The sequence below is a fragment of the Haemaphysalis longicornis genome, unplaced genomic scaffold (genome assembly GCF_048455015.1).
Source record: "Haemaphysalis longicornis isolate Haplotype H1 unplaced genomic scaffold, Haemaphysalis longicornis Haplotype H1 scaffold_13, whole genome shotgun sequence".
In the NCBI taxonomy this organism is placed as follows: Eukaryota; Metazoa; Arthropoda; class Arachnida; order Ixodida; family Ixodidae; genus Haemaphysalis; species Haemaphysalis longicornis.
The window spans coordinates 1,279,931-1,296,212 of NW_027526233.1; the positions used below are offsets into that span (position 1 = coordinate 1,279,931).

Sequence of the window (16,282 nt, forward strand, 5' to 3'; positions counted from 1 at the left end):
ACACTCGTGGCAAAGGGCTGTATTTTTCGTGCAGGCTCACCGGAAAGGCAGCTGCGGTGCCGAGTCCCCAGCCGGCCGCTTTTCTTCCAGCACCATGTGGACCGGGACTAAGACGCACCCTCCGGCCGAGTCACCAGGCCGCCGCCTTAGAGGGCGCGGAGTCCCACGGGAACCTGTCGGGGAAGTAGAGTGTCTTGAATTGGTGCGCACCTGTCATTGTTGCCTCCTAGAGTTCAAGACAGGGATGACTGTTGCATGGGCCAGAAGACAAAATGCAAGTTTTCTTCGTTTGGACTGCTTTGTCTCGATAGCAGTGAGAGCAATTTTAGCGGAAACTGGAAACAAATCATCAAGATATCAAAAGCATGTCAAGCTGTGGCTGCTCTTCAGTCACTTTCCATGTTAACAATGAGGAATAGGGCAAAGTGATCTGCCAAGCCGTACCACCGAGCCCACTGCTACACAAGAACAGCCGACTGTTGACAATCATCTCCTCGTATTATGTGACCTGCGGCTGAACCTGAAAAAAAAAAAACTGCACAAAAACAAGCCCTGCAAAAACTACCCCGACAACTTCTGGAACTCTCCGAAGAAATTCAGAAATATTTGCAGCAGCTTATTATTGACAAATGTGTGCCGTTGACAGAGGGCACTAGCATGAATGGCCACCTCCAAACAAGCAAAGTGTGCTTTATCCCGAATGGCCTACTGGGCAAGACGAAAACGAGCCAAAACACTCAAAAACGCAAGCTCCACACAAAAATGACTAACGATGACCTAGCTGATCTCATACTGGATTATGCCCCCCCCCCCCCACCAATTGCTACCGTATTCATTACCGAGTGCCCGAAGACATCACTCCCACAACCATCAATTACGGACATGGATCAGCCGTTCCCAATTCATGAACTGCAAAAGGCCCTATGAGGGATCCCAACAAATCTACTCCCGGACCAAACCAAATCACGTATAAAATGCTGCAGAACATACCATACAACCACACCGAAGCCCTCCAAATTTAGATAAATCAAGCCTAACAAAGTGGCCAAATTCCGATGGTATGGAAAACGGCCCGGGTAGTTTCTATTCCAAAACAAGTAAATCACGTGATGATATCCTGGATTTACGTCGTATTTCTCTTACCTCCTGCATAGGCAAACTCGTGGAAACAAAGTTTCAGGCCCGCATTGAATGGACTCTTAAAAGACAACCGGGCTCAGCAAGGCTTGGGAGTGGGCTAGTTGGTGTTTTAGCATCTTGAAGTGCAGAGGTGCGCTGTCTGACACGAAACGTAGGACAGGGTTAATACCACAAAAACAGACAAGGTGAGGCGCAAACTATCAACTGTTTATTATCTTGTGAAGGGGGGCGGTTATATATGACGGAAATGAAGAACATGCATGAAAAAATAACCATAAAACGCTACACGTGACATGATATCTATTCCTCATTTAGGAAATTTATTTCACGCGCCGAAAGCCGGATTGAAGGGGCGCTAACGCAATCTCCCTCCACTCCTGACAACATTGCATATGCTTCGTATATCTCGCGGGTAATCCTGTCTCTGGAGCGGAACAAAATGGTTGTCCCCTCAAAATCGGGCGAACATTTCTTCTCGCACTTCTTAACATGCGCGGCCAAATTTCCATTTGCCGCCAGTTGCGCGCATGCATTCTTATGTTCCCGTAATCTGTCATTGAGACAGCGGCCTGATTGCCCCACGTACGACCTACCACAGGAGAGGGGGATCTTGTATACAATACCCTCTGCGCAGTTGACGAACTGGCGCCTGTGCCGTGTGCCACATTCGAAACCTTTTTTCGTCTCTTGATTTGCAGCCTTGCAACTTCCCTTTAGTTTCAACGGGGCAGAAAATACCACCGGAATATTATGTTTCGCGCCCACTTTCTTTAGTCGGTGTGAAACCCTGTGAATGTAGTTCATGACAACTGGACGAATCTTAGGTCTTTCCTTGTTCTTCTCGGGGCTGTTTGCGTTTTTCAGCTTCTTCAGCACATTCTCTGCAACTGATACAAGTACATGGGTAGGGTAACCACCCTTTTTCAGCCTTATACATTGGCGGTCTAGGCTGTCAGTCACAGTGTGCGAGCACGATTTCGTGATTGCCTTATCCCACCGGGCCTTCTCCCACACAGTTACCGGGTTTTGCCGACATTTCTCTGCCCAAGGCATCATACTCCGCATTTGTAAAGACATAGTGAACGCGGAGAGCGCTACCCAGCCCGTACCATAGTTTTATAAAGAAAGCTTTTGCAACCATCGCTCACGATCTAATACTCGAAAAAGTAAAGAGCAAGAAATTACGATCCAGAACTATCCAGTACCTTAGAAATTTCCGCACTAACCGATTCGTCCAGATCACAGTAGAACCCCAAATCAGTAATGCCCGCAAACGTACAGCAGGAGTGCCCCAAGGAGACAATTTCTCCAACTCTATTTAACCACGCCATGAGCGACCTTCCACCACTCCTGAATGCTATACCGGGACTAAAACATGCCGTCTATGCCGATGACATTACCCTTTAATGTCACACGGGTTCTCCTGACGCTCAAGAATAGACACTCAAAACACCACATATTAACTGGATATTCCTGGGCGGTTGTGAATACGCCAATTAGTATGTGCGCACGGGACACATTGCCAATTAATGTGTGCACAGTTCCTTGCTTGTCTCTGAGTTCATACCTCTGATTTTTCCGCATGCCTAGACGCCTCTTCACTGCTTTCAGGCTGCCTCCGTTCTTTGCAGCATGCTCAATCCTCTCCATATTATACATCCGTATATCAGCTGTCTTACGCTTATTGATTAACTTTGAAAGCTCCGCTAATTCTATTCTGTTATCGGGGGCGGAGACTGTAATGTTTTGCCGTTTCTTAAATAAATGCTTCGCCTCCTAGAAAAGTTTACCAGTATCCTGTTTGGCGACTTCTACTTCGCTATCCGTGGGCAATAGAAGTCGGTGGTACGATCGCTAGAGAAGAGAACGGAGTGGGTCAGGGAACAAAGGCGTGTTAAGCACATATTAGTAGAAATAAAGAGAAGTGGGTGGGCAGGGCATGTAATGCGGAGTCCAGATGATTGTTGGTTGTTAAGAGTAAAAGAGTGGAGCCCAACGGAAGGCAAGCGTTTGTTTCTGTGAGATAAAAAATGTGTGTCTCGTTTTATTTCGAATGCAATATTTGCGTTTGAATTGGTCGTTGAAAGAAGTGCCCATGGTGAAGCGGATAGGTGACTTTCAATGAACGAAAACGTAAATTCAACTCGTATAAACGCCTAAATATTTTATTACGCACAATCTTGGGGAGGGATACTCAGAGTGTATCGGGACAGCACTAGTATCGGTACATGAATAGTTAAAAATATATTAGTTCTCGCTGCAGTTTTATTAGTAGTTTGCTTTTACAGGGACACAGCTCCATGTGAAGTAGCCGCTGTGGCATGGTGTGCCCATTATCGAGGCTTTTGTCACCGCGTTTCATACCAACGCGTGCATCCACTGCTACACCCAACTTTACAATCATCATGCAGCGTGCGAAAGTGAAGGACGTTCGTAATTGTGGCGCAGAAACGTACGTGCCATTGTGGTAGAATTTTCCGTTAGCGCTTCCTGGCCTTCGAAGTTCTGTGTGCGTAGACGTATCGTTCTTTCAATGCTCAATCGGTCTGCCATGACAACAGAATTTCGTAATTAAACAAACAGTCTACACACCACAGTCCCTATCAAAAGCACCAGAAACAGTCTACAGACCACAGCCCCTATCAAAAGCACAGGCACACCTCCGCCGCCCTGCCATCCTCCCCTCCTCCTCCCGCTACCATAAGGGTGCGCGCTAATGTGATTCTTACTGCCTGAATCCGCAACTGTTACGTATACATTATAAAACGTCGAATGAAGGGAATTTTTAACAATCGTCAACCAATATCCCCGAGGAATTATCACTGTAAAAAACTCCGCAATGTTTAGCAAATCTATCATGTCGTAGCCTGAAAGGTGAACATCACGGTCGCTGTCAACCAAGGAAATACCGTAAATGTGCCATTACTGCCTGTTTCACGCTGAAAAACGGCAGTCTGTAGCATTTATGTATGCGGGGCCATGCCATTACGCATGTTTTCTTGGTGGACTCCGGGAAACGAAAGCATTGTACCACGCGCGAAGGTGCTGCTGGCTCTGTACAACTGCCCAATGCTCCGTTTTGTGATGGATCAAGGAGCTTCCCAACATAATTTTCATTTCCCGAGTCTCTAACGAAAACTACAAAATTCCTGTACGCCCCATACATTCCAGAGGCAACCATGCTCATACACTGCAAATGCTGTTTTATCGCGTACTCGGCTGAACAATAGCAGCGCACGAATCAGCTAAAAAGTATGTCCTTTCATTTAAGTTTGAAATCAAAATGGTAGGACCTTATTATAACTCCTTCTTCAAATCTGACGGCAAAATTCCCAACACAGCAATATTTTGCTGAACTAGCACAGAACATGCCTAATCACAGAGTATGGCCAGACACCGCAGTCTTTGCGTTATTATTTTATCTTGCTGAATTTAAAGCTCGATACAGAATTGAATGGTCATTTCCTGTGTTCTTACACTTTGCTGTGACTTACACTACCCTATCCAGGAGTGGTACCTACACCTAAAGGGAATGGCCTGCCCAGAAAAGTTACTGGATAGTGCACGTCTTCAGACAGGCTAAAGGGCATTTATGCACGAAGCATTCAATACTTGACAGAGAATAATGCAAATATTTCAGAACACGATAGACGAGCTCATTACAGCACACTCGACGTTTGAGCTGTGCCGAACTATCAACCAGATTCACCATGTTACAAAGCACCAGCTTCTCATGTCTGCCCGGAGTCCTGATAGAAGCTATGAAATGGACTGCGTTGAGACCAAAAACATCAGCGGAAATTTTAACTGGCATGGCTTAACAAATACCGATGGCTGAATTATTGCGCTTTGCGTGAGGGCTAATACTGCCACGTTCGTGTAATTTTCGCCATTAACAGCACTGTTCTTGTGCGGGATGTCTGTGTGTTTATATAGGGTTAGTATTTGCTGAAATTTTTGCTAGTGACATAACGCTTATTGTAGGCATAATTCATAGCCTGTCGTTTTTTCTTAAGATAACACCTGCGCTACACATAACCTAAGAGGATGAATTCGATGTAGACTGCACAGAATGAGCTTCATTGGCCTTGCACTGAAAGCTGCTGTACGGGGGAATGCTTATATGCAAAAAAAAAAATTATTCTGCATTTTGGACAAGAAGAACTAAATAAAAAACTCATTCTTACGGCCCACGTCATTTTATTGCGGGTCTCACACTCATGATACTCCACACGTTGAAATAAAGCAAGTAATCACATGAAACTATGGCTATTAAATGCAATGCCTGCACAAGGTGCCCGTGCGTGCAGAATACGTCCCGTATCACGGGAACAGATTTGGACCACGCGGTCTGCGGATTTTCTTCCAGTTTACAACTTCACCTGGCGCAAATACCATCATAATGAACACCAATATCATGAGAGAGACCCTAAAGGAGTCATATGAAGACAAAATACAGCCTCGTTCAATTTGGTAGAACTAGCTTTGGTAACTCACACGCTCCCTTCCAGTCACAGACGTTTTTCAACCAAAGCAATGCAACAAATATCAAAAACTCATATTTAGCGCAGCAGTGACGTAATATGGGCACGAGTGATGTATATAGGCCAGCACTAAAAAGTAGTGAGTGTATTAACTTCGCGTTAGTGTATTAACTTGCGCTCTACAACAGCGCAATCATGTTCCTTGGCAGTGGCTTAGGTCATTGGGCGCCAATCGTACGAACGAGATCCTGTGATGTCATAGAGAAATCGCGAGAAAGTGGGCGAGGATTCGCCACGGCTTCATATGTTCTATTTAATATCTCGACTATTCCTTTGAAGTTGGCGATAAAGCTAGTATCATTTTTTAGGACAATGCAGTCTTTTTAATGAACAAAACATGTACACTACCGCGCTTTTTGTTTCATTGGAGAGGGGGGGGGGGGGGGCTTGAGAACAATTTTAGCCCCCACCCGAAAAAAAATCCTGGCTACGCGCCTGGAGTAATCTGAGTAAATAAATCTCGCTGCACGTTTTTGGAACGATTCAAGTGTGTTATTAAGAGTGATTTGATGGGGATCCCAAACGGCACATGCGTATTCCAGCTTTGGGCGGACAAGTGTTAGATAAGTAAGAAGTTTAACGGAAGGCGGAGCGAGGCGCAAGTTTCTTCGAAGATAGCCAAGTACACGATTAGCGTCATTGCTAATATTCATGACATGGGATGACCAGGTGAGATCTGAAGTTATGGTAATGCCAAGGTGTTTAAATGAACTAAATGGTGTAATTTCAGAAATAAATATAGAGTATTTAGCGGGTGTGTAAGCCGGGCGACGGTGAATGCACAGGACACATGTTTTGTGAATATTAACAGACAGCCATTTTTCGCACCATGACTGAACCAGAGAAAGATCAGATTGTAAGGTGGCGGAGTCGTTAGTACTGCGGATAGGAGGGTAAATTACACAGTCGTCGGCGAAAAGGCGGATGTTAGAAGATATGTGATTAGGAAGGTCATTATTGTAGATTACGAAAAGCAGAGGGCCAAGAACAGTACCTTGAGGTACGCCTGAAGACACAGTGGAAAGAGAGGAACAATGGTTGCTACCATATACGAACTGTTTGTTAGTTAAGAACTCACATATCCAATTAAATGCCAGGGTATTAAGGTTAAGGCGAGAAAGCTTGAGAAATAGCCTTTGATAAGAAACTTTATCAAGAGCCTCCTCAACATCAAGGACAATGGCATCTACGGGTATGTTAACGTCGATGCTGGAACTAAGGTCGTTAATGAAGAGAGCAAGTTGAGTGTCACATGATAAACCTTTTAGAAATACATGTTGGTTAGGGTGAAAGAAATTAACGGAATTTAGAAATTTTACGACATGTGAATATACGATATTCTCCATAATTTTAGAGCATACCAAAATTAGAGCGTACACTAAATACTTAATTTTTCTGAAGCATCATAAAAAATGTAAGTGGTATTACCAATGGTTAGTTTGTCGTAACGGAGCTCGCATGTTTTGCGCGACGCTTTACCAAATTCAAGAGGGTGTTTACGCGCCTTGCGGGTACTCGTCATCATCATCAATGAATTCATCATAAAGTACTTATCAAGGAATTCATCATCATTTTGTCGAGCCTCTTAGGCTCAGTAGCCGATTGAGTTACCAAGGCCTGATTCATCCAAATTGAACAGAGGTGTGTTTTTTCGTCATGGCGCAAGCACACTTATGGAAGTGGCCCACTGTATACCACGCCCACATATTTGTACTTGCCGCTGAAGGAGCCAAAAACCATGCGTCTAATACATCATTTGTTTTCTTTTCGGAAATTCCGAGAGGCCAGAATCAAGTCATTGCGACCGAGCCTGCACTTGCGTCCTTACTTTGGCACAACCACCCGTCTATAAACAGAGAAGATTAGAAATGTCCAGCATGATGTTATGGCTGTATTTTTAAGGCGAAAGTCTTGGGCATCTAACCAAACGCGAAAAGTAACCGTAGTCGTCATCCTCCGCGACAACACGAATGGTGACAAAATGGCGGCCGCTGTAAAGAGAAAATAAATCGGATTCATGCGGGATTTGTACCGGAGTCGCAAAAGGAGCAACCAAATGCCCTACCCACAGCGGTGACCCGACAAACACGCAGCTATAATGGTACAAGGATTATCCTGATGCGGATATCTCGAGTTAATCCATGGTCCCGCCAGCCAAGTTCGTCTCGCAGCCAGTCGCGCAGCCACCGCACAGTCATCTTCGAGAGGTGGAACGCGTCTGCAGGCATTTCGAACGAGTCAGCATTACTTCTTGCCCTGCGGTGCCTCGGGCGAGACAACAACAAGCAGAACGTGGAACCTCTCTAGTGGAAGCTTTCGTAACTGTTGCCTCTTAATTTCTCAAAATGCCGTCAGAAGCTATAGTGGCGCGGGCGACAGCAGGCGACAGCGCAATGATTTTTTTCTGCAGTGGTTGAAGTATTTATATTCGCAAAAATCAAGCATCTATGATATCTTTATAAAGGAACGCTGCATATATCACTTATGTATTAATTTGAGTGGGCATGGCAGCAGCAAAACCGGCAGCATGTCCAGCAACCCTTTTTGCTTCGTTCTACAGGTTCTGCTTTCAACACGGCTCGTGGTTTCGGCGATCCATCCTGGGGTGGCTTGTTTGAGCCACTTCGGCATGCCAGACGGGACCGTATCTACAATCACCGGAGGTTTCAAATTTCTGGATTCTTCGCGACACTGTTGGGCTGCGCCTGCGCCGACATGGGTGACCACTTCGGTGACATCCCATCACGTGACGGAGCAAGGCCCTATAAAGGACGTTCGAACACCGGGAATCGTCAGTGGGCATGGCAGCAGCAAAACCGGCAGCATGTCCAGCAACCCTTTTTGCTTCGTTCTACAGGTTCTGCTTTCAACACGGCTCGTGGTTTCGGCGATCCATCCTGGGGTGGCTTGTTTGAGCCACTTCGGCATGCCAGACGGGACCGTATCTACAATCACCGGAGGTTTCAAATTTCTGGATTCTTCGCGACACTGTTGGGCTGCGCCTGCGCCGACATGGGTGACCACTTCGGTGACATCCCATCACGTGACGGAGCAAGGCCCTATAAAGGACGTTCGAACACCGGGAATCGTCAGTGGGCATGGCAGCAGCAAAACCGGCAGCATGTCCAGCAACCCTTTTTGCTTCGTTCTACAGGTTAGTTGCTATCGGTATACAAAGTGTTACCGGAGTGATAACCGTTTTCTGATTCTGCTGCCATGCCCCCTTTGTGCTAAGTGCATGTGTATTTTTGTTGCAAAGCTTTTGTTGCTGGGAGGTGATGTTGAGCTTAATCCCGGGCCAACTAAACCCGACCACAGCCAGACTTCCAATGACATGTATACCCTGTTGAAAGCACTAGGCGCGAAGATTGATAAAAACCATGCCGAAGTATTGTCGCAGCTTTCTGATGTAAAGGCAATTCAGCTAAGTCTCGAGAAACAAATGTCAGATGTGAATACAAGGCTGTTAGCTGTTGAAGATAAATTAGCAGCAATCGAAGGCCAAAGTGACTTTGACTTAACCCACACAGTAACTGACGCTGTACGCACCGAAACTGCTTCCCTCGCTCGCCGTCTTGATGAGTTTGAAGACAGATCCCGGCGTGAGAACTTGTTATTTCATGGACTTCCTGATGACCCGAATGAGACATGGGAGGATTCTGAGAAAAAAGTGCGAGAGCTGTTGCGATCCACTTTAAAACTGCAGCTTTGTGATGAGGCTATTTCACGAGCGCATCGACTGGGAAAATTTTCTTCTGATAAGTGCCGTCCATTGATTGTAAGATTTTCCAGCTTTAAAACTAAAGAAGCTATTTTATCTGGCCGAAAAGAGCTTAAAAAGGGTGATGTTGGTGTAAGCGAAGACTTCTGTGTTGCCACACGTGCATCGCGGAGAAAGCTCATCGAGTTTGGTAAGGCCAGTGGCGAGCAGTACTCGGTTAGGTACAACAAATTGTTCATTAATAAAAAATGCTACGTGTATGTTCCTTCAGCCGGCTGCGTCTCTGAAATTGATTCCCAGAACGACACCCCGGCTCAGGACAGTGAAACTAATGCTTCCGCATCAAAGGACGCGCCTTCCCCATAGCTAGGCCCAAATCGCCTCCTATTTTCTGCGACTGATGTTAACTTTCTTTTTACTAATATCCGCAGCGTTATGAGTAAGCGGGATGACCTGTCATCTTTCGTCGACACTTGCGGTGCTGATATTATAGTCCTTACTGAAACCTGGTTATCAGCCAAAATTCCAAACAACGAAGTGTTTAACACGGAAAAGAATTTCAATTTGTTTCGAGCTGATCGTTGTGAAAGATCAGGAGGAGGCGTACTAATTGCGGTTGCTGACAGCATTTCGTCTTTTCATGTACCCTTACAATCTTGCCTTGAACTTGTTTGTGTGTGCATCCGAATTAACTACCGCGACTTCGTACTATGCGCATGCTATCGGCCCCCCACTGCTCCTTTGACATTTTGCGCTGACCTTCACGATGCACTAAATAGTGTTATCCTGCGTTTCCCACATGCTCCTATAATTCTGCTAGGCGACTTCAATTTTCCTAAAATTACATGGCCCGTTTCTGATCTTGCCACTCCTGGTTTAACTAATGAAGCGGTGAGTTTTATTAATTTATGCTCAGATTTTGGTCTCACCCAAATTATTAATGAACCTACAAGGATTTCTGATACAAGCGCTAACACCCTGGACCTTATTCTAACTACGTGTCCCGATCTTATTCATTCCTTATTATTCTTGCCTGGCTTAAGCGACCACCTATTGATCAACTTTTCCCTCAAAGGTGTAATTCCTCATCCTCCGACAAAATCTAAATATATTCGAGACTACAGTAAGGCTGATTTTTCATCTATTAACCATGAACTTGGAAGTTTTTTGGACAGTTACATGCCTAACTTTTTCGAACGGTCCGTTGAAAGCAACTGGTCACTTTTCAAGTCTAAAATAGAATACCTTATTAATGCGTATATTCCGCTGCGCGTAATTGCCTGTAAGCATCGATACGCTTGGTTCAACGTATCGCTGAAACGCTTATCTAACAAAAAAAAGCGGCTGTTTCGTAAAGCTAAAAGAAATGATAGCTTTGATTGTTGGTCCGCGTACCGCGTGTGCGCAGCCATTTATAAAAATGCGCTTAAGGATGCCAAACGTGTTTTTTTTTCATGATACCCTCCCTACGCTCCTTGTTGACAATCCTAAGAAATTTTGGAACATTGTTGGTAACAAATCAGTGAATACTGTTTCACTAACAGATTGTGATGGTGCCGCAATCCCACCGTCTCAGTGTTCTGTTGTGTTAAACTCTGTATTTTCAAAATCATTTTCGCACTCCCCTGTTGTTGAAATGCCACATTTTGTTCAAGCTGATTTTCCTACTATGGATGCTGTACTCTTTGATTTGGATGGTGTGGTGAAATTGATTAGAAACTTAAAAATGTCGTCGTCATCAGGTGTAGACAGTATCAACGCAAAGTTTTTCAAAAATACTGAGATGTACTCGGCTGTGATATTATGCAATCTATTTCATCAATGCTATATTTCGGGCTTATTACCTAACGATTGGAAGATCGGTAAAATTGTGCCATTATTTAAATCTGGTGATCCATTTCCCCCCCTTAATTACAGGCCAATATCAATTACGAGTGTTTCTTGTAAAATTTTTGAGCATATAATATATTCTAATTTGGTTAAATTTCTGGAAGATAACTCATTTTTTACCCCTAAGCAACATGGATTCCGTAAAACATTTTCTTGTGAGACTCAACTTATTTGTTTTGTACATGACATTGCCACTGCTCTTGATAACGGACATTGCATTGATAGTGTTTTTATTGATTTTTCAAAGGCTTTTGATTTAGTTAATCATCAATTACTTTGCATGAAGTTAAGCAAACTAAATGTTGATCCACATATTCTTTCTTTGATTGAAAATTTTTTATCTAATAGAACTCAGTTTGTATCTGCCAATGAATTTGATTCGCCACTCTCTTTAGTGACATCAGGGGTACCACAGGGTTCCGTGCTGGGTCCTTTGCTTTTCTTGATTTATGTTAATGACTTGTCTTCAGTAGTTACTTCAAACATTAGGTTGTTCGCAGATGATTGCGTTATTTATAGAACTATCACTGCAGATTCTGACACTTCCATACTTCAGAGTGACCTCCATAACATTACTGCATGGTGTAACACATGAAAAATGCGTTTAAATACTAACAAATGCAAATCCATCAGATTTTCACGTAAGCCTGATACCTCCAATATTTACGACTACTATATCCAGGGCTCTAAACTACCAACAACCTTTCTTGGCAACCTCATGTAAATTTTGTTATTAATAATGCGAACCGTATGCTTGGGTACTTACGACGAAATTTCTCTATGGCGCCTTCACAGCTTAAACTACTGTTATACAAAACTTTAATTCGGCCTAAACTTGAGTACGCGTGTTCGGTATGGGATCCTCATTATGATGATCTTATTAACTTGTTGGAAATGGTTCAAAATCGTAGTGCACGCTTCATCCTTTCCAACTATGCTCGGACATCTAGTGTTTCTGCTATGAAACGAACTTTACACCTTCCCAACCTAGCCCTACGCAGAAAATTTGCCCGTTTGTCAGTCTTTCATAAAATTTATTTTTCAAACGCATACCTCAAAACTGAACTTCTTTCTGCGCCATCATATGTATCATCCCGTATTGACCATCGCCATAAGGTATACATTCCCCACTGCAACACTAACTTATTTTTTGCCTCTTTTATTCCCAAAACTGCTAACGAATGGAATCACCTGCCCCCTGCAATAGCTAGTATAATCGATGTACCTTCATTTAAGATTGCCATCGAAAAATACTTTTGTTCCTTATAATTGCATTTATGTTATTGACTATGTTGTGTATACTACCTTGCATTTTTGTTGTCCACTATTGTTTTTTTATGCTTGTCCCCAATGTTTTGTTTCACTTTTGTTTTTGTTTTCTGGTGATAATGCCAGTGACCACTCCCTTCTGTAACGCCCTCTGGGCTTTGAAGGTATTGAAATAAATAAATAAATAAATAAATAATTTGCTGTCTTGCGTAATTCGCGTAATGTCTTGTTTTCTTCAACAATGTTGAGAACTATGAACATTACCCCGGACTTAGAAGGGCAGATTTGGGTGTGAATATGTAAGACTATTGCGCAGGCTTTGTTTTACTTTGGCCGGGTGGCTGAATCGACTCACAGAAACACAGACAGACAAACGGACATACAGACAGACCAAAATTTCTGGGTTTAAGTAGGCCAAGAAAGACTATCGTCTTTAGAAGAGGAAGAGAGAATAAACTTTATTAGCAAAAAAGTGGAGTGGTGTCCTCATTTCAAGACCCCATTCGTGGTGCCAGCTGCGACAGCACGTTCCACCAACCGAAGCTGGTCTTCCGGACTGGAACTAGACAACACACTCTCCTACTGCTAATAAAACGGACGATAGAGAGAGAGAGAGACAGACAGACAGACAGACAGACAAGACTTTATAGGGCCCAAATAAGAAGACTGGGCTTATGTCTTCTTTCTTGCAAGGGTTCCGCCGACCCCATGGGAGTCAGCTGCCTCTCTTGCTATCCGGCCTGTTTATCTTCAGCGGTAGAGCTGTGCAGCACGGCCTCCCACTACACATTGTTGTGTATGTTTAGCAACTATGTGCTGTGTTCCTGTGGGTTCGTAGCGGTATGCGGGCACTTCCACATCATGTGTGAGAGGGTAGCCCACCCTGAACAAAATTTACATTTCGGGGGATAGAAGTCGGGATACATCTGATGGTACAGGACTGGCTTTGAAAACGAATTGGTCTGCAATAGTCGTAGTGCTACAGCCTGTTTCCTATCGAGAGACTGGTGGGGGCCGGGATATGATCGTCCGCCCTCCCTATAGTAGTTGAGAATTTCCCGATACGTGAGAAGCCTGCCACCGTTCCGAGGAGTATCCGCGGATGCGGCTGGCAAGTTGGTTTGATTGGTGAGAGCGCAAGCCAACTCATGTGTTCCTCGTTGTCTTCCAGGGTAGCGTGTGCAGGCACCCACAGTAGCGTGACTCTGGGGAGGTTCTCCATGTTGGTTAGATGTCTTATAATGGCAAGTGTCTTGGGCGATATACGTCGTCTAGAGAAGTTTGGAATCGCAGCCTGCCAGTCTGAGACTACCACACCCGACGTTTCGATGCTGGAGATCGCTAGGGCGACAGTCGCTTCCTCCCCTTCCACCGTGTGCGTAAGGTACAATTGTGCCAGCCAGATGCTGATTTCCCGGATAGTTGGTTGCAGCTATACACATGGCACTCTTTTCCCGATATTCGGCTGCATCGGCATACCACACATTGGGCTCCGCTCGAAGTCTCTTGGACAAAGCTTGGACTCTGGCGCGCATAAGTCCTGTGTCCTGGGTGGGACGCATGTTTCTAGGAAGAGGAGTGAATTTTATATGCGATCTCAGAGCAGTTTGAAGTTCAACTTGCTCGGGGGTCTCTGCGTTCAGCTCTACTCTAAGATCGCTCAGAACTTTTAGTCCTGCCCGTGTAGATGAGAGACGTACGAGTTGTGCCATGCGTTGCGCCTCGCTTATTTCCTCCACAACGTTGTGGATACCAAGTTCGAGTAGTTTGTGTGTCGGGGCAGAAATAGGGGTGACTAGACCTTGTTTGTATATCTTGCGGATTAGTGTATTTGCTTTCTCCTTTTCAAGTCTTCGGAGTCGTAAGAACTGCGCGGCATATGCAATTCGACTGATGATGAAAGCCGAAATGAGTCTTCTGATGCTGTTTTCAGACATCCCTTGATATCCTTTGGAGATTCTCTATATCATGCGGCTAACTCGCATCGCATGCTTCTCCAGTTGTTTGGGAATTGCTGTGTTGTATCCGTTAGCTTGGATCTGAAGGCCTAATATTTTAATGGTGTCTACGTTTGGTATGGCAGTCCCATGTTTGGTTGCGATTGAGATGCTTTGGCGACCTTGAGGCTGGCGGCCGTTCGGACAGATGACAAGCATTTCCGATTTTTGCAGGGGGCAGCAAAGACCTCTAGGGATGACATAGCTCTCAACCACTTCTATTGCTTGTTGTAGGGTACCTTGTATCATCCCATCGTTGCCTCCTGCTACCCAGAGGGTAATGTCTGCATAGAGAGTATGAATAAGTCTGGGTATCTCATTGAGTCTCGAAGGCAGCCCCATGAGCGGCTCATTGAATAAGAAAGGAGACAGGACTGATCCTTGGGGAGAGAGAGAGAGAGAAAATGACATTTATTGAAAATTTCCGGCGGGGAGGCGGGTGAGGCCACGCAGGGCTTCGCCACCCCCTGTCTATGTACTAGGCAGACCCCGAAGCTATGCCTGGGCATCGGTTCAGGCTACTCGGCGAGTGCCCTCCCGAAGGAGGGTCTCCTTTTCGCCTTTGCCGGGCCAGAGCAACCTCGAGCCGCTGGACTACCAGCAGTTGCCGGTCGTATTCGGGCGAGCTCACGAGTCCTATAATGTCCGGTGGTAGCTCTTTTGGGCTCCCCCCTGCACTGTGTCTTTCACATCCCCACATGATGTGGGCCAGGTCTGCAGTCACCAACGCGCACACACTGCACACTGCACTTTCGTAAGTTCCAGGGCACACGTGGCGCGCGAGCGCTGGAGTCAGCACAGATCCAGTCTGTAGTTGACGGAGGAGGACGACTTCGCCCCTCTTGAGCCTCGGGTGAGGTGGGGGCAGGGCGCGTCTTCCCGCACGATGCCAGTGAAGAATGTCCCCGTAGTTGGTCAGGGGCTCCATGATCTCCGCCGCAGACGATGGGCAGGGGGGCACCGCACGGTGCGCGAGCTCGTGTGCGATGGCGTCCGCCTCCTCGTTGCGGTTGACGGTGCCACCCGCAATGCCCCCCACGTGTGCGGGGAACCAGCGGATGTGCGTTGTAGTCTCCTTGCGCTCGGGGAGCAGGCTCGCTGCAGTCCCGCACATGGCGTTCCTGGCGTAGCTTGCTACTGCGGTCCTCGAGTCGCTGGGCACCGTGGTGATTGTGGGGCTGCTCGCTAGCGCTAGGGCTATGGCAGCCTCCTCTGCCTGCGCGGCCGTTCGGGCGTTGATGCTGCAGGCGTTCAGTAGTTCCCCGGTGGTGGCTCGTACGACCACCACCACATATGTGTTGGGGCGGTCGCGGTGCTTGGCTGCATCCACGTATACTGCCCCCTCGTCAATGTTGTGTACCTCGGCGAGCGCTCGGGCTCGCGCCGCTCTCCTCTCCGCGTTCTTGTCCGGGTGGACGTTCCGCGGCAAGGGGAGCACCTTGATCTTGCGAATGATGTCGTCCTCTATGGGAACGATCCTATCTTGATGTTGGTCAACTTGAGGTGGGTTGATGCCCAACCTCTGGAGGATGGCCCTGCCGGTCTTGGTGGAACCGAGGCGTTCGAGCTGGGAGACCCGCTGGGCTTCACTCACCTCGTCCAGGGTGTTGTGTACCCCCAGTTCGGCAAGGGCCTGGTTACTCGTGCTGTTGAGCAACCCCAGTGCTGCCTTGTAGGATTTGCGGATGGCCGCATTGATCCTATTTTCCTCCTGTTGTTTC

At 46.1% G+C, this 16,282-nt stretch overlaps 1 protein-coding gene across 1 annotated transcript in view; it reads right to left on the bottom strand.

The window, feature by feature from the left end:
- Nucleotides 1-16,282, bottom strand: part of LOC144164198 (cyclin-dependent kinase-like 4) — a 184,836-nt gene that overhangs the window by 137,334 nt on the left and 31,220 nt on the right. The window contains exon 2 of the mRNA XM_077694710.1: nucleotides 41-173. Within this exon, the coding sequence (XP_077550836.1) occupies nucleotides 41-96 (56 nt within the window). The 5' untranslated portion in view covers nucleotides 97-173. The remainder of the gene's footprint in view (nucleotides 1-40; nucleotides 174-16,282) is intronic.